This window comes from Diceros bicornis, chromosome 13 (genome assembly GCF_020826845.1).
Source record: "Diceros bicornis minor isolate mBicDic1 chromosome 13, mDicBic1.mat.cur, whole genome shotgun sequence".
NCBI classification, from domain to species: Eukaryota; Metazoa; Chordata; class Mammalia; order Perissodactyla; family Rhinocerotidae; genus Diceros; species Diceros bicornis.
This window is the reverse complement of record NC_080752.1, coordinates 43514462-43532990: the sequence shown is the minus strand read 5'-3', so window position 1 is coordinate 43532990 and position 18529 is coordinate 43514462. Positions and strand designations below refer to the sequence as shown.

At 35.6% G+C, this 18529-nt stretch overlaps 1 protein-coding gene across 5 annotated transcripts in view; it reads left to right on the top strand.

Annotated features, from left to right (window-relative positions):
• The window catches only part of EYA3 (EYA transcriptional coactivator and phosphatase 3), a 99911-nt gene that overhangs the window by 15652 nt on the left and 65730 nt on the right, over window positions 1-18529 (top strand). For 3 of the 5 annotated variants that reach the window (XM_058553399.1, XM_058553395.1, XM_058553398.1), the window contains exon 2: window positions 11473-11573. In XM_058553399.1, coding sequence (XP_058409382.1) covers window positions 11541-11573 — 33 coding nt within the window. In that variant the 5' untranslated portion in view covers window positions 11473-11540. Of the gene's footprint in view, window positions 1-10734; window positions 10772-11472; window positions 11574-18529 lie in introns of all 5 variants that reach the window. The other 2 variants (XM_058553397.1, XM_058553396.1) reach the window with 1 other exon arrangement.

Genomic DNA, 18529 nt, shown 5'->3' with positions numbered 1-18529 from the left:
AGTTGCTCCGCATCCTTGTTCCCACTTGGTATGGCCAGTTTTCTTTTGTTTATTTTAGCCATTCTAGGAAGTGTGTAATGATATCTCATTTTTTAAGATAAACTTTTTATTTTGGAATAATTTGAATTTTGGAATAATATAATAATATTCTGGAATAGAGTTCCAGAAGTGTTTCAAAGATAGTACAGAGAATTCCCCTGTACCACTCACCCAGCTTCGCCTCTTGTTAATGTCTTACATAACTATGGTACGTTTGTTAAAACTAAAAAAACCAACATTGGTACATTACTATTAACTAAACTCCAGACTTTATTCAGGTTTCACTTTTTTCCACTAATGTCCTTTTTGTATTCCAGGATCCAATCCAGGATACCATATTGCATTTAGTATAACTTGATTTTATTTTATTTTATTTTTGAAATCGTTTTTAGGGGTTATTTTTTTATTTATTTATTTTTTGTGAGGAAGATCAGCCTTGAGCTAACATCCCATGCCAATCCTCCTCTTTTTTTGCTGAGGAAGGTTGGCCCTGAGCCAACATCCGTGCCCATCTTCCTCCACTGTATATGGGAAGCGGCCACAGCATGGCTTGACAAGCAGTGTGTCAGTGTGCACCCGGGATCTGGGATCGAACCTGCGAGCCCTGGGCCGCCGAAGCAGAGCATGCACACTTAACTGCTTGCGCCACCAGGCCAGCCCCAGTGTAACTTTATTTTAACTTTTATTTCTCACTCTTAACATGTCATAACCAATTTATAAGATACTGCTATCAGTCTTCCTTCTATTTATTGCAGGAATATTTTTTTCAGTTCCTGTCTATCCCAAAATGCTATACATGTCATTTACTTTTCTTTTGGTGGATGAGTTTAATTTGTATATTGACCTTTTTTGAGTTGCATTCATAGATTCCAAAGTTTGAGACCACTGGCCTCTGTAGATTTGATCCCTTCATTTTGGACCAACCAGGAAGTAATACAGAGAGCTTCTGGGAAAATTGTTTCAGTTAAGTCTTTATCAAAAAAAGAGTAATTTCGGGCCGGCCCCATGGCTTACTGGTTAAGTGCACACGCTCCGCTGCTGGCAGCTCAGGTTCGGATCCCGGGTGCGTACTGACGCACTGCTTCTCCGGCCATGCTGAGGCCTTGTCCCACATACAGCAACTAGAAGGATGTGCAGCTATGACATACAACTATCTACTGGGGCTTTGGGGGAAAAATAAATAAATAAAAAAATTTTTAAAAAAATGAGTAAGTTCTTAAAATTTACTCATCTCATTTACTTTGTTGCTTGAAGTTGGCATTAACAGATTTAGTTGGTTAAATTAGCTAAGCCTTTATATTTTTATTCTGTTTCAGCTGTACATTTTAATGTTTAGTTAAATGGTATTTTCAACACTGACATGAGTTTTTGACAGCAACCGAAACACACTAATCATGATTTTTTTCAGAATATGTCTTTAATACCTGGCGTATTCTACCCTGTATTCTATTTTAGTGTTTTTCTTATGGTTTCAGATATTCTATAAATATTTCATGTTTAAAAAGAATTTTAGGGCTCTATTCAAGACTTATAAAAAAGAAAGCCTCAAAGAAAAATACATGCAAAATAAGTCATTTGCTGAGCTAGAAAAGTCACATTTTTCTAATGACAAAAATTTCTGATTATCTACTACCATCCTATGATCTGTTTATTAATATTCATAATACAGTGCTTAGCACAGTGTTACAAAATTTAAAATTAAATTATGGATACTACTCTGTAGATATCACAAAATGACTTCATGAGAGAAATACAAAGTAGGAACTGCAATCAAAATAGAAAAATATGAGCTTCAATCATGAGGCATAGTTTGCCTAAGGTTGTTAGTTAAAATCAACTGGAAAGGAGGACTTGTGTATCTTTCAGGTTTAAATCTAACAGTAAATCTTTCCGAGCAGAACACATGAAACAGTAGAGTATTAGTGATTATATGATGATTTTATAGGGCTGTTTTGCAGATACTAGTACTTGAGTTTGTTCTCAAGGCATTAGAGGGGTCAATAAGGCTTCTCAAGATCCATGAACCACCTGGGACCACCAGTGTTACCGTGTTACCCTGGGAATGTCTTCCACTATAAATTTAGAGTTTTGCCCAGAGTGAAAGCAGGAGAATGCTGACTTAGTAGTTATCTGATGGTTCTATTAGGCAAACTGTCCAATTATTTGGAAAGTTTTTGAGTGTTTTACGTTTGCCTTATTTTTCTTAACGATTGGAAGCATTTTTGCAGCTATATGTATAATCATGTTCTGTTGTCTTGTTTACATACTTTTCTTCATTCCACACCTTCATTTTCAACTGGTGTATTTCATTCATTGGCCAGATGGTCAACAAACCCAAGCAGAAAGGTAATAGCAGCAAACAAAAAACAAAATAAATGTTTTGCTGTTTGTATTAGTTTCCTGTGCTGCCATAATAAATTACCACAAATTGGGAGGCTCGAAAGAACAGAAATTTATTCTCTCAGGCTTCTGGAGGCCAGAAGTCTGAAATCAACGTGTTTGCAGGCCTGCACTCCCTCCATAGGCTGTAGGGAGAATCCATTCCTTGCATCTTCCAGCTTCTGGTGGCATTCTTTTGGCCATGTCACTTCAGTCTCTGCCTCCATCTTTGTATTGCCTTCTCCTCAGTGTGTGTGTTAAATTTCTCTCTGCCTTTCTTTTATAAGGACACTTGAAATGGCATTTATGGCCTACCCAGATAATCCAGGATAATCTCAAAATCCCTAGTTTAATTACATTTGCAGGGCCTAGCGGTTAAGTGCGCGAGCTCCGCTGCTGGCGGCCCGGGTTCGGATCACGGGCACGTACTGACTCATTGCTTCTCCGGCCATGCTGAGGCCGCGTCCCACATACAGCAACTAGAAGGACGTGCAGCTATGACATACAACTATCTACTGGGGCTTTGGGGGAAAAAATAAATAAATAAAATTATTAATTACATTTGCAAAGACTCTTTTTTCCAAATAAGGTAACGTTCACTGGTTCTGCGAATTAGGATGTGGACCCGTCTTTTGCCACAAATCTGTTTCATGATCGCTGTGTATATGTGTGTTTGGGGAACGGGGTTCCTCTCTCTCCCTCCCTCTTCCTCCCTCTCCCTCTCTCTCCCTCTCTCTCCCTCTCTCTCTCTCTCCCCCTCCCCCTCTCCCCCTCTCCCCCTCCCCGCCCCCCCCTTAACTTCTCCCTCCCTCCTTCTCTTTCTTTCTTTTTCTTTTCTTTGTTTTTTTAACTTAAAACTTTAGCCTATTAAGGGAGAGAAACCTAAGGGCTCCTAACCTCTAAGTAAGTAGTACCTGTGCTGTGACCTCTTGTTACAGATGTGTTATTAAAATATGATTTAAAGTATATCATTCCTTGCTTTTGTTTGAAGAGAACTTTTTAGTTAACACAGACTTCAAAATGATGTTCCTCAAATCAGTTAACAAAAAACTTTGTAAAGAATTAAAGTTGTGATTTAGGCATCCCTGGTGAGAAATGGAAAGAGTGAAGATTTGAATTTTTTTCTGCCTCTAAATATATTGAAGGTTCTTAATGAACTGGTTTTAAGTAAATATTTAGAGGAATCAAGAGCCTAGAAATTGTGCTTGATTGAACAAATACTTATTGGATACCCACTATGTGCTATCAGATACTAAAGAGAAGAAGGTGGTCTCTGCCATTGTGGAACTTAGGATCAAGATTCTACAAGAATCTTAGGACCAAAGGAAAATTAGTAGTTTTAACAGAATTGTTAACTGCCAGATTTACAGACCATAGTAGAGGTCAGAGGAGTAGTTTTGAAGAATTCTTATTTATTAAGTAATAATGAAGCAGGGAACTCTTTCACTCATAACTTTGAGGTTTTAGTAGGTTGGGAGATACTTGTTTTTCTAAAATCATGATGCTTATCTCTGACTAGAAATGGTAAAAATTTATTTTCATGTACCTTGTAATTAAAATTACTTGTTTCATTAAGAGTAGATCAGAATCTGTATGTTATAAATTGAAGACATGGTTGCAAAGAGAAATCAAATTTTTATTTTTGCTAGACTGTATAAGAAGTTAAAAAGTAAGATAAAAAAAGAATCTCATTTTAGGATTTTTAGGAGGTCCTTAAAGTGCCAGTTAACACATTGAAAAAGAAGTTTTGAGTTTATAAATTTAAAACATTTTAAAACTTTAAGAGTATGCTACTATACCATGAGGTCAATGTAATGTAACAGAATAGTTAGAGATTTAATGAAGGAAAAGGAATAAATAGCCTAGGGTAATATTAGGATTGTAATTTTAAAAGAGAAGGTCATATGCTCAATTCTACGTGAAGGGAAAAAAAGCTTCAGACAAGGGAGTTGAGTCTTGCGTTCTACTACTGGTTTTGCTGCTTAAAGACTTCATGAGGCAGTGCCTTCACCTCTTTGGTGTTGGTTTACTCAACCCTAAAATAAGCATTACCTCTAATAATCTAATACTCTTTATTCCTTGTAGCATCTTATGTGATGTATTTTCTTATATTCCTAGAGTAGGTAATTTCTGTCCAAAAGGGTAAAACCAGATGTGACATGTCTTCTGACATCAAATTCTTTAACTATTGGAAGTTCATTGCTTTTGCTCAGAACCATAAAATGAACCAACCCTGAGTTTGTGTGCAGGGTCTAACTTCTTATGAAAGAGATAACAGAGCAAGAAGATTAAATGAATTTTTCTGCCTATAGTATTGTCATGAACTTCTTTAAGATTTGGGGGTAAGGGAGGATTACTGCAATTAAAATTGCTTTTCCCTCAAAGTTGAAATTTTTTTCTGAGGAATAACGGTGGGGCAAGAACGTAGAATTTATGTCCAATTTTAGCTTAATGTGTTGAGGAACCCTTTTGTAGAAGTGTTTTATTTGTTTTGTTTTTTTTGTGAGGAAGATCAGCCCTGAGCTAACATCCATGCCAATCCTCCTCTTTTTGCTGAGAAAGACCAGCCCTGAGCTAATATCTATGCCAGTACTCCTCCTTTTTTTCCCCAAAGCCCCAGTAGATAGTTGTATGTCATAGTTGCACATCCTTCTAGTTGCTGTATGTGGGACGGCGTCAGCACGGCCAGAGAAGCGGTGCGTCAGTGCGCGCCGGGGATCCAAACCTGGGCCGCCAGTAGCAGAGCGCGCGCACTTAACCACTAAGCCACGGGGCTGGCCCCTCTAGAAGTGTTTTTAAAATAACGTACTTAAACATTTTACTATGCAAACCTTAAAACATTCAACATTGTACCCCTTTGTATCTGCTTTTGATTCTTATCAAATTATATTTAAGCTGTTATTATTATGCTATAATTGATGTAAAATCTTAAGTTTTTTCACCTTTAAATGAGCTTGTATTGAAATAGCTTACAGTTTCCATTTTAATGTAGAATGTTCAATAGTATTACAGCATAGGTAAACCATTCTCCACATGTTATTTCTAATTTTTCACTTCTGTGAACAACAAACTTACTCTATTTTTTTAAATAGTGTTAGCTTTTTACTCTTCTTTAATGGCCAGGGAGGGGAGGGGAACTACAAAAAAAATTGTTCAGGCCATGGGCAATTTTTTGACCTCTTTTATATTCTAACCAGAGGATAGTCTAAAGATACATACAATTTTACAGCTGTGCCTGAATATTCTTATCATCTTATAGCCCAGATAACCTTAGATTTTGTTGTTTAGATTTATTTTCGGGAGTTTAATAGATGTGAAGTGATATCTTAAAAATATTAAAGTTTGTTCAGTTAGTAGTGAGAATCTTTTTCCCAAGTGCTGATTTGATCTTGGTGGTTACTTAAATGATCTGTTTGTATCCTTTTTATGGATGTATATGTTAGTCATTGTGGGCCTCGTAACAGATGATCAGTAAATATTGAAGTGGTTGGGTTTGTATTATAGACATTAAGCTTTATCTGTCATAATTACTGCAGGTATTGCTTCCATTTGTTATATCCTTTTAATCTTAGACTTATTTCTCACTGCATGAAAGTTTATTTTATATAACTGGATCTGTCGATTTGTTGCTTATGTTTTCTTCTATTGCTCAGTATATTATCTCTTTTCCACAGATGAGATAAATATGCTGCTCTGTTTTCTCCAAAATTTCTTGAATGCTTATTTCCTCATATATTTAGAATAAATCATAGTGTATGGTGTAAATATATTTTTCTCCACATTGGTATTCAGTTTTCCTGACAATATTTTTAAAATATTGATTTTTCTCCCCTTATAAGCACTTTTAGATTTGATCATTGTTTTGGTATTTCTAGTCTCATGGGTTTTTTTGTATTTTTTTATCATGGTAAATATGCATAACAAAATTAACTATTTTAAGCATTTTTAAGTATACCATTCAGTGGCATTAATTACATTGACAGTGTTGTGCAACCATCACCACTATCCTCTAGTCTCTTTATATGGTATATTTCTACTTTAACCTATAACATTATTGCTGTTATTCTCAGGCAAATTGTCTCTGAATCTCAGTTGCTTGTCCGTAGTATAAGGATGATACCACCTGTGTCTTAGGATAATATGGAGATAAAATTAGGTAAGACAATGAATGTAAAAATACTTTACATTCATTGCATTATATATGCTAAGTAAATGATTGCTCTCTTATCCTTCCTGCTATAATTGGTTTTAAAGACTGGTGTAGGGCAGATCTTCCTTAATTGCCTCTATTAGTCTCCTCTCCTCCAAGATATTCATTGTTATTTTTGCTTAATTTTCAGTAAGAAATTTGTAGGTATTGGAATAAACCTTTTTTTACTTCTTATTTCAAACCTAATGTGTATATTCTATAGATTAGGAAGCCCAAATTACTACTTAGTATCATCCCCACCAACACTTTACTGCTAAAAAGCATTGTTCTGCAAGAGACCACAGAAATGTTTTCTTATGTTTTAAAACTGTTTTTCCTGACATCTTTTCTGATTTTGCCTTATAAGGCCTTTTAGTTTATAAATTAGAATTTATTTTGAAGAGATATCTTTAGGCTTTATGTTTGGTACTTTGGGTATTAGAACACTTGTTTCTGAATTCGTTGATAGATCCCCTTAAGAATAGATCAGTTATTGTTGAAAAACAATACTTAAAGCAATCATCTTGAAGCCATTAGAAGAGGATATTTTGCTTTTTGTTTTCATTCTTCAAGGCATGCGCATAATTATATTTGAGGATACTATGGAAAATATTTGCTAATTACCTACTTCTTTTAAATCCTAAAGTAATCCACATATTAATAAAAATGTTAAGTGATGATATACCACTTTTTTGATACTTCTTCAGACTACTTTTGTTTATAACTATTTTTGCTGAGATATATTTAATTTTGGGAAAAATTTTCCCAGGAAAACTTCTGTAGGCTTTTCTTTGGTGTGCTCTAAAAATGTATAATAAGGCTTTGGAAGGAGTATTAAATAGATTTCTAAAATATAGTGTAGTCAGTGATCAAATTTTTGAGCTGTTTTCTACTTAGAACTGTATCAAAGATATTAAGTTAACCCCTGAACATCTCTGTGCACACTTAGCCACATGCGAGTTTCCCCTCTAGGACCTGTAATCAGACACTGTTGCTCTATCTAGACACTTCTCTTGATGTTGTAAATTAAGAGTGATGTATACTTTGTCTTCATTGAAAACAATTTGACCTTTATTCTGTGTTAAAAAAAAATATGTGTATATATATGTTTTATATAAACATATATATTAAAATATAGGTTAAAATATTAAATTATATGTTATAATTATTATATATTATAATTATAGTAATTATATATTAATATATGTTATTTAGCATATATTAAAATATATTAACATATTTTTTATTTCCCTTCTTATACTTAAGAGCTATAATAACACATTGAAGTAACCTAAGTTCTTGCATGTAGCCATTTGTAATTACAGGATTATAGTATGTTGAATTTGGTACAAAACAGAAATTATGAGGTAGAAATCTAATTAGAATTTTGAAATAAAATATTTGCTACTAATTATTTCCCTTCTAATTTCTAAGGATTAAAAATGAAAATTGTGGCTGCCATATTACAAAAGGATCTTGCTTTATCTGTGAGCATGTGAAATCACAATATTTAAAATTGTGTGACCTTTTTGAATCAAACCAAAGTTCTTATTTTTTCATTATCAGAATTTGCAGATAGGGAAATGTGAAGTCTTAGAAAATACTATTTCTGTTGTCAATTGTAAATTTTCCCAGATTTCTGTCCATGAAGGCTTATAGATACTGACAAACTCTCTCCAAAAAAGATGATAAAACAGCTATATTTAGAAACCAATAGTGAGAATTGAAACTAGAAAATTGTGAAAAGACATTACTATCCAAATGCCTTAAAGGTACTTAAGATTAATTCAGAGCGTGTTTTGTAATTTCATTGCCTGTTTGGCTAAATTATAATTATATTCATTTAAATTACATAAAGAATTACTTTCCACTTCTATGTCAAGCCGTTGTATTATTGGATATTTTAAAAAATGAATCTCGTTGACTATGGAATAATGTCAGGTTACATTAATGGTTAAAAAAAATCACAATTAAATTAAACTCTAGAACCTAGTCCATGGAAATGAGAATACTAAGATTTGTATAGTAATTCTGTACTTTTTTTTCTTATCAAGTACTGGAGCACTGTGTCTGTGTAATATAACACTTTTATCTGGTTGCTAGAAACGTGACTTATGATTGTAAGCATGTGACACTTGTAGAAAATGGTGTTAGATCTTAATATTAAAAGTTTTAGCACATTGATAAGTGCTAGGAATGTGGTAAATACTTGCATTCTTATATTTAGTATGTTTTTATATTTCAGGTCTTTCAAATTACAGATTATTGGAAGGAAGGAAGAATACTGTATTGATGGAAAGTAGTATCTTAGATGCATGTTGTGATGGCATTACATAATTTATAGTCATTATTAATATATGTTATACACAGATGTAACAGAATGTATGTTTGCAAACTTCAGACATGACACATGTTGCCAATAGAATCCTAGAAGATTCTGTAATAAATCATATGCTTTCCTTGTAGATTGATTTTTTTTGTTTTAAAATGATCAAAATTATTGGTGGTCATTAACCAGTTACTTGATTTTTAAAGTTATTTTTCTAAATATAGAAATCATCTATGCCCCTTTATTCCCCTATATTGAAATGCTGAGAAATTAAAGATAATTTTTAAGATGGAAACAACAAAGGATGCTCATTTTCAAAGAAGAAGAAGTAGGAGAGGTAGAAAGGAATGTCTTCCAATTTTTCCCTTAAAGGTTTTCTTGCAACTTACCGTAGAATTTATTTCAAGAAAAATAGAAAATTTGTCCCTTTCCATTATAAAATCACTGTAGTATTACCATATTTCTAAAAAACAAAATTCAAGATTTTAACATTTAGTTTTGCAGGGCTTGAGAATTTATTTTCCCACTATTAAGAGTAGTATTTCTTAACGTTTAAAAAAATCTTTGTTCTCCTTTAATGTTCGTATTTTTACAATAAATTAGTTCTTGTATTTAAAACAACATTAAAGCACATTATAGAGTATCCTTTTTTTTTTTTTTTTTTCCATTTTCCTTAACCTTCCTCTTGCTCAGAGATAGATTTTATAACCCTTCCCCCATGAGAAGGAATATCCCTTCCCTCTCCCTTGCCAAAAATCTGCTAATTAGTGATTGCAATTATTGCAGTTATGGGCTTCAATTAAGTAAAACATGGAGTATTATCACATTTTGTTTAGGTGCAAGCTGATCACACAAAAATTCAACAAATGAAATATTAAAGGCATTACATTTCTCTAATGATTTGGCCCTATTTTGCTCTTTCTTGTGGAATGAAATCACATATGTACATTATGTACATTTAGACGGTATTAAAATCCCATAAAGGAAAGAAAAGACATTTCAATTTAAAACTAAGATAGAAATAAGCTAGTAACATAAAAATGTTTCCTGTTTCACAGTAGTGAGTCAGTTTCACGTCACATTGATTATGGTCTTCTGAGTAGAACAAAACAAGTCCAGGGAAGATAGCTCCTGTGAGCTTTCGTTATTGCGCTTTGTAATTCTGCAGCACTAGTTATCTACGTCATGTAGTATGAGAACTTAGCTTTTGAGGCTCTATGTATGAGCTACACGTGAGTGCATTGAGCATCAAGTGCTTCCGACCTTTAAACTTTTTTTTTCTTTTGACATTCTAGATCAGGGCAGGAAGTAAAGCTGTGTCAGAGTTGGACAGTTTTGCATCTAATTGGATCCCTTACGTGTGTTTTCTCTTCTTTTCCCATTCTGGAGTGTGGCTCTAAAATAAAGTGTGTTGTATTGCACCAAGATAGAGTAGTGGAAGCAATAGAAGTGTAGTGGTGGTATATTGGCACAACTGAAGTTTTTCATTTCCCTTTTCATGTTATTTATCTATTTTCATTACTTCTGTAATAAGATTCTATACTTGCTTTAGCTTTATGTGTTAAGTTGGTTACAGTTGTTGGTAGAAGAACTGAAAACAAGTGTGACCTGAGTGAAAAGCATAAGCAATCACATCTGTTTCGGAACCATGCTAAATTCATTTTTGTTAAATAGAAATAGAGTTTTTTATTTTTAGTTTTCTAATGTCTATCTGTCTCTCTTGCCAGCACGGCACAGTAAGATGTTCTTACCAGTAAATGTGGGGCTTAGAGTCCTGTTTTTCTTTTTTCCTTTTTAGTTTGAAGATCAGGACAGGAAAAGCAGGGTCTGAGAAGGTAAAGATTTTGTTTAGATAATTGACTAGACAGTATATTTAGTGGAGCTCGTTATTTCAGAATAAAATTGGATCCTAGCTTTACGTGATTATTTTTTCCTTAATTCTAAAATTCAAGGTTTTACTTTACTTATTTATTTGCGTTACTAAAATAGATCCAGAAGAATTGAGTTTTCCTTTAAGTTGATTACATATATACAGATAGTTGATTGTGAAAGTATTTAATTGATATTCCAATTTGTCCTATTTAAAGTCATTCTGTGTGTCTGTGTTAACAGTTATATAAATGTTCCACATAAAAGCAGGTTAGATGTTATCATAGCTTACTGACTTGCTAGGCTAGTTATTATCATTTTTTGAATGTAACTCTAATCCTAAAAAAAATTGTTTTAGTTATCTGCACATGGCTGTCGTTATAAAACGTTTAATGCATTAGGCACTCTAGTAACCATGTTTTAAGTACAGAAGAAGTGGTTTCACATGTTGGCTTTTGCAAGATACTATAAAAGTCATCATGTATACCATCTTGAATTGGTGCAGCATGTCAATTTTGAAAAGCCACGTGCAAGTTTGAGATTTTGAGATTGGAACTCACGTGGAAAGCTTGGGGTAGCAGAAGATTAAAAAATTATTCTCTGATGGCCTCAATGATAATGCTTTAAGAGTATATAAAGCTTTAAATCCCCCCTCTTTTTTAAACAGACTGTGAAGACTGCTGAGAGACACTTGCAATCCAGTCACATAAGCATAATACAGAAATATTAGTCCTCATGGAAGAAGAGCAAGATTTACCAGAGCAACCAGTAAGTATTTCCTGTAACAATTTAAAGTTGACTGTAGAAAAGCTAATCTTAAGAGATTTTAAATATTCAGTTAGACTGCAGATTCTAGATCAGAAATAAAAATAAGGAAAAGACTCCTTAATACTTTCCTTTTAAGAAAACAATGTTATATGTTCTTAAATTCATACTTTGTTAACTTAATGCTTAGAAAATTCAGCATTACAAAGTAAGTATTGTATTTGGAAATGGCATTTAAAAAAATCAGTGGCTATTCTTACAGTTTTTAGAAAATAAAAGAGAATATCTACCTGTTTACGAGTCAAACAGTATACAACATTTCTGCCAGAAAATTTAAATTTATCTTTACCTAAATTTCCGTGATTTAATTTTTTTTTCTTTTTTTTTTTTTTTGTGAAGAAGATCAGCCCTGAGCTAACATCCATGCCCATCCTCTTTTTGCTGAGGAAGACCGGCCCTAAGCTAACATCTATTGCCAGTCGTCCTTTTTTTTCCTTTTTCTCCCCAAAGCCCCGCTAGATAATTGTATGTCATAGTTAAACATCCTTCTAGTTGCTGTATGTGGGATCCCACCTCAGCATGGCTGGACAAGCGGTGCGTCAGTGCGCGCTGGGGATCCAAACCCGGGCCACCAGTAGTGGAGGGCGAGCACTTGACTGCTAAGCCACGGGGCCGGCCCTCCCTGATTTACTTTTTTAAAAAGTAATAGTAGTTGAAGAGAGTATAATTTGACCACTAGCTAATTCTTAAAAACAGGTAAGATCCTAATTGAATTCTTAATTTCTTTTAAATATTTAATATAAATAAATCATTTTAAATGTCTCCTAGTGATACAGATTTATTGCCTTGCTGTGACTACTTTTTGTTTTTTTTGTCTTTCTAAGTGTTTTTTGATCCTTAGCATTTAAAAAAGAACAGCAACAGTAATCATTCTTTTAAGATACTTTTATGTTGAAAGGTCTTTTCCTTTTGTCTTGAGTTTCTTTTTCTGAAGTTAGATAAATGCTGATTCAGTTTGCTATCCTGAGTGAGCCTCTTGCATTTCATATTAAGAGAGAATATAGAGTGGTACATGTTTACCTTTCTTTATGAAAATCCAACCTAGAAAATGTTGAATTTTGAAAGCAGATAATAGGGTATCTTCTTCATGTTCTAGATGTATTCTTATATCACAGAAGGATGGACACTAGCTTCCATTTTGTGTGTGTGTGTGTGTGTGTCAGGAAGATTAGCCCTGAGCTAACATCTGATGCCAGTCCTCCTCTTTTTGCTGAGGAAGATTAGCCCTGGGCTAACATCCATGCCCACCTTCCTCTATTTTATATGGGACACTGCCACAGCATGGCTTGACAAGTGGTGCATGAGTGTGCGCCTGGGATCTGAACCTGCAAACCCCGGCCCGCCAAAGCGGAGCACGTACACTTAACTGCTACGCCACTGGGCCGACCCCCTAGCTTCCATTTAAATAATGAAGTCCTTTAATATATTTTTAATATTTTTCTTTATATTGAAAAATGCATACTGATGATTACTTTACCATTATTCTTTTAGCCTTCTCACTTATGATAAGTTTAAAACTTAGGAAGACATAAAAAATTGGTAAAATGACCTTTTGAAATCTTGAAATGTCATCCCCTATCCCTGGTGGGACTTTAATAATCAGGGAAATGGCAGGGTTAAAAATCATCCTCAGCAATGTGTCTGGGATATACACTGTAAGAACAAATAGCTGAATTAGAGACACTAAATGTACCAAGGAAAACTATGTCATTGAGTTTTTAATGAAAGACAGAGATCTAGTCACAGTTTCGAAAGTGTTATGTAAGTGTTAGCATACTGTTGACATGGGTATTGTCATTAGTTACCCCTTACCTATTTAAGGTAATGAGAATTGTGAGGCTGACCTGCTGACGGGTCATCTTTTTTGCTCTGCTTCATTTCTTTGCCGTTCTGTTCAATTTCTATAACATGATGTGCAAAACCTGATTGTTACTTCAGAGAAAGGTGAGAAATTAAAGCACTTTAGAAACAAATTTTCTGCTGATAATAAGTGGTGAATGTCGTGGGACATCATTTCCTTATTGATTTGTGCCTGGGTCTTAATTTATAAACATGACTGAGTGACAGTACAGAAAGGTCAGTGCCGTTGAAAGAAAAGTTTAATGTTACTTACAGTTCCCTTAGAAATGAGAGGCGTGGCACGCCACATAGGGCCACAGGGGAAGCACCAGTTTTGGTCAGGAGGCAGAAGGGAGCCAGGGGAAGACACAGGCTACAGCCTTTCTTGGGATTTCTATAGGCGAGGTGAGGCAAGGCAAGGCAGGTTAGACAATTTAGGTTTGGCTAGTTTGAATAATTCCAGTGGGTTTTGGCGGCTAGGGGCTCTTATTAGATGTCTGGAATCTGGCCCTGGGTTGGTTTAGAGCAGGAGAGATACAGACTTGGTCTGTGCAGGTTAGATAAAGGAGGTGGTTCAGAGAATGAGCTCTGGACTGCAGGGGAGATGTAAACAATTTTAGCCCTTAGTTTGGCCCTGTGATTAGTGGATGCCGAATAGACAATTACAGAATCTAAGAAAACACAGAATACCTATGACCTGTTAAAAATAATTAGAATAGGGGGCCGGCCCGGTGGTGCAAGCGATTAAGTGCGCACGCACTCTGCTGTGGCGGTGTCCGGGGGTTCGCCAGTTTGGATCCTGGGCACGCACTGATGCGCTAGTTGTCGACCCATGCTATGGCAGCATCCCATATAAAGTAGAGGAAAATGGGCACGGATGTTAGCTCAGGGCCAGTCTTCCTCAGAAAAAAGAGGAGGATTGGCATCAGACGTTAGCTCAGGGCTGATCTTCCTCACAAAAAAAATTAAAATTAAAATTAATTAGAATAGGAGGAGTAAACATCAGGCTTTGAGGAGAAAAACAGGTTTTCACAGGTTGTAGTAGAGATCTAATATGTGAGTGGAAAGAATGGTCGTATCCCAAGTTGATGATGATAAGTGAAGTCAAGATTTTTAACCCTTCTGTTACCTATATGTAGAGAGAGGTATTACTGATGTGTATTATTACTGGAGTTATTTTAATCCCATCGTCTCTTCCTTACTGAATCATCCCTCTCTTGTTTCTCTACTATTTGCTTTCTCTATCTTAAGATTAGTTCAGGTCATTGTTTACAATGCAACATAAATCCTAGCCTCCAGTTCTTTCACTTTCTCTTTTTGCCACTTAATCCTCAATTCTCTACAATCAGAAATGGTTCTCTCTGTGGTCATCACTTACCTTGAACTCACTGAGTCTTTTTCCCCTAGTCTTCCTCTTTTTCAACTACTCTGAAGCAGCTCATATTATTGTCCAAACTGGAACTCTGTTGAAGAGTGAAAGGGAACACTAATCAGACTAGATTAAGAGATACAAACCAAGGCTATTCCTGGCGAACTGGAAGCACTTAAAAACTCCTTTATGGCCCTTGGGAGTGCTCTCTCAACTCAAGTTTTTAAAGGACATACATGCATAGGAAAAGTTTTTAGAAGAATATATACCAAACTTAATACTGATTATTTCATGGAGGTGAAGGGGCAGAGAATAAAGTCCTCTATATTTTATTTTATACATATCTGTATGGTTTGGATTTTTTAAAATATAAGCATGTGTGCCTTTTGTATTTAAATTTTAAAAAGAAATTAGTAATACTGTAGACAGAAGAGGTGGTAAATGCTTACAACCATAGTGTACTCTAGGCTAAAACATAGAAAAGGAATGAAGCTTGGGAAACATTCTTAAGAACAGTAAAAAGGACCTTAAGGGACTGGCCCGGTGGTGTAGTGGTTAAGTTCATATGCTCCGCTTCGGCGGCCTGGGGTTCGTGGGTTCGGATCCCAGACGTGGACCTGCCCACCACTCATCCGGCCATGCTGGGGCAGCGTCCCACATACAGGGTGGAGGAGGACTGGCACAGGTGTTAGCTCAGTGACACTCTTCCTCAAGCAAAAAGAGGAAGATTGGCAACAGATGTTAGCTCAGGGCCAATCTTCCTCACCCAAAAAAGACAAAAACCTTAAAAATTGTGTTTTGGGCTTGGTGGGTAAGGAGAAGAAAGGGATGGAACAAGTGGCTAAGAGAGAATGTCTTTACTCAAGCTCTAATTTCTTTTTATCTTCTCTATCAAGGGGAGTAATCTTCAAACTGTAAAGGCTAGCATATCTGAATTTTTTAAGATTTTATTTATTTATTTTTTCCCCCCAAAGCCCCAGTAGTTGTATGTCATAGCTGCACATCCTTCCAGTTGCTGCACGTGGGATGCGGCCCCAGCATGGCCGGAGAAGCGGTGCGTCGGCGCACGCCGGGGATCCAAACCCGGGCCGCCAGCAGCGGAGCGCGCGCACTTTTAACCACTAAGCCACGGGGCCGGTCCTGAATTTTTTAAAAAATATTTTATTCCCGTATTTATAAGCAAGTGCCTAAGTTATTTCAAATGAGTTTTAATCCTCCAGACTCATAGAAGTTTTATCCCATAAACCTAAAATTTACAAGCATGGCTGCCAAACCAATGTTGATCATCTGACAAATCACAGAGTGAGAGACGTGCTTGAAACAATACTATAAACAAATGTCACACTGTTCAGTTTTTTTATTCAAAGGTGGTGGCAGGGAGGAAGGAATTAGGTGCTGGAAACCGTAGATTAGTATTAGTTCAATGCTGATTAATGACAGCATTCTAAAACAGATTATTGAACAGACCTTTCTGGACACTTAGAAAAAGACATGACAATCACCAGGAGCTGTTATATATTGTCTTTAAGGACACTCAGCATTTTTATTGATAGCTGAAAGATTTAGGATATAAATGGATCAAGTATCTATGTGACAGCTGGCAAGAATAACTGATATTTTAAATTAAAGTATCAAAAGGTAACATGTATTGACTTAACATTACTTCTTCAGGGACTCACAGTATGTAAATTACAGTGTGAAGGTGTTATACTTGATCTGATGCTGCTCTTTATACTCTACTCTTCAAACTAGAGTCTGTACATTCATCAGAGAGAGGATCTCCCCATCTGTGGTCAGGATTCTTGCATTTTGGGAAGGTTGCTTTTGGTAACATAAAGTTATTTATAACCCTGTGATTTTTTTTTTTTCCCCAAGCAGACTAAGTGTGGGCCTGTTAGTATTACTCACTAGAAGTGCCCCTCCATCCAAAAAAGGGTCTAGGTACCTTATCTTTTATTTTCTGTCCTTGCAGTGTTGTGTCATGACTAAATGCTAGTTTTGTGTCTTGTGTGAACAAGGGATAGAAAGAGATTAAGTAGGTGAAATATTCTTTTTTCGTTTAGGTTATCAGATTTTCAGTAAGTGGAAATATATATGAATATAAATATATTTTTGCATTATATATATTTTTCTTATTTCATAGACCCAGATTTAGCAACTTTTTATTTTTCTGATTCCTGAAATTAGCACAAAGCTAAAAAGTTATCTACAGTAATCTAGTAAATCTTAGAGGGTGGTTGTATCATGGAACCAGCACAGTCCAGCAGTGATCTTCACTTGCTTTAGTTTACTCTGAGAATTGTCAAGTATTTTTAGGCCATCTTCTCTTACCTGAATTAATGCAACAGCCTCCTCAGGTTTTCTTATATTTAGTTGGTCCCCCGCCTGTTCATTTTCCATCTACACTTTATTAGAGTGATCTTTCTAAAATTCAGAGTAGATCATGTTATCTTGCTAATACTCTAAGGCCCCCTCATTACCCTCAGGGTAAAATTGAATTTCTTAATCTGACTTATAAATACCTTCATGATTAGGCTTCTGTTTACCTGTGTAGCCTGATTTTACCACCCCTCCTCTCAAACTCATTGCTCCCAATCATAGTGAATTTTCAGTAGGCTGGGTTGCATGTTCTCTCTCTCATCTGTGGACCTCTTTATACACGCTATTCCCCATGTGTGGATTGCTGTACCTACCTCCAAACACAAGTTCCCCCTCTTTGCTGGCTAAATCTAGTTTATCCATGAAGTTTCAACTTAGACTAATAATTCTCAATTGAATTAAAATCGTAGAATGTTATTAAAGGTGTTAACTGGTGAGAATATGTTTTCAACATGCAGAGAGTCAGAAAAAAAACCTTGAGAAACACTGTCTTACACAATACTTCTCTGGAAACTTTTTCCTGACTTACTAGGCCTAATATATCCCTTCATTCCTTGGCTACTTACCCCCAATAAAAAGACTGGGGTTCATGCCCCTTCTATGTATTCCATAGCATCTTATACATCTATCAGAATATTTATTTCACTGTTTTAGAAATTATCTATTTACTTATCTTTCTTTTCAACTAGACTGTGAGTGCCTTGAAGTTAAGGACTGTATTTTATCATGTTCCCTATCAGAAGGGCTTGATAGGGAACACTCAGTTGAATGAATGATAGCATGAATATGAACCAGAATTCTCATTAAAGGTATTTAACATTGGAGAATCTGCAGCAGGGTAATTATTAGTGGGAGCAATGCTGCTAGCTACTGTAACAAATATCCTCAGTGTCTCAGTAGTTTAATACAAAAAAAATTGTATTTTTCTCTCATATTAGTTTCATGTGGATTGACACTTTTCCTGGGCCAATCCTCCCTGAAGGCTGCTTTCATCTTGTGATGCCATTATCTTCAACTTGTGGACTTCATGATTGCCAAAGAAAGGCAAGAGAGGCTTGAAGGATCACATAGAATGTTTTTTTGTTTGTTTGGTTGGTTTTTTTGGTGAGGAAGATTGGCCCTGAGCTAACCTCTGTGCTCATCTTCCTCTATTTTATATGTGGGACGCCACCACAGCATGGCTTGGTGAGTGGTGTGTAGGTCCGCACCCGGGACCTGAACCTGCGAACCCCAGACCGCTGAAGTGGAGCAAGTGAGCTTAACCACTATGCTACCGGGCTGGCCTCACATAGAATGTTTTTAACGGCTGGTT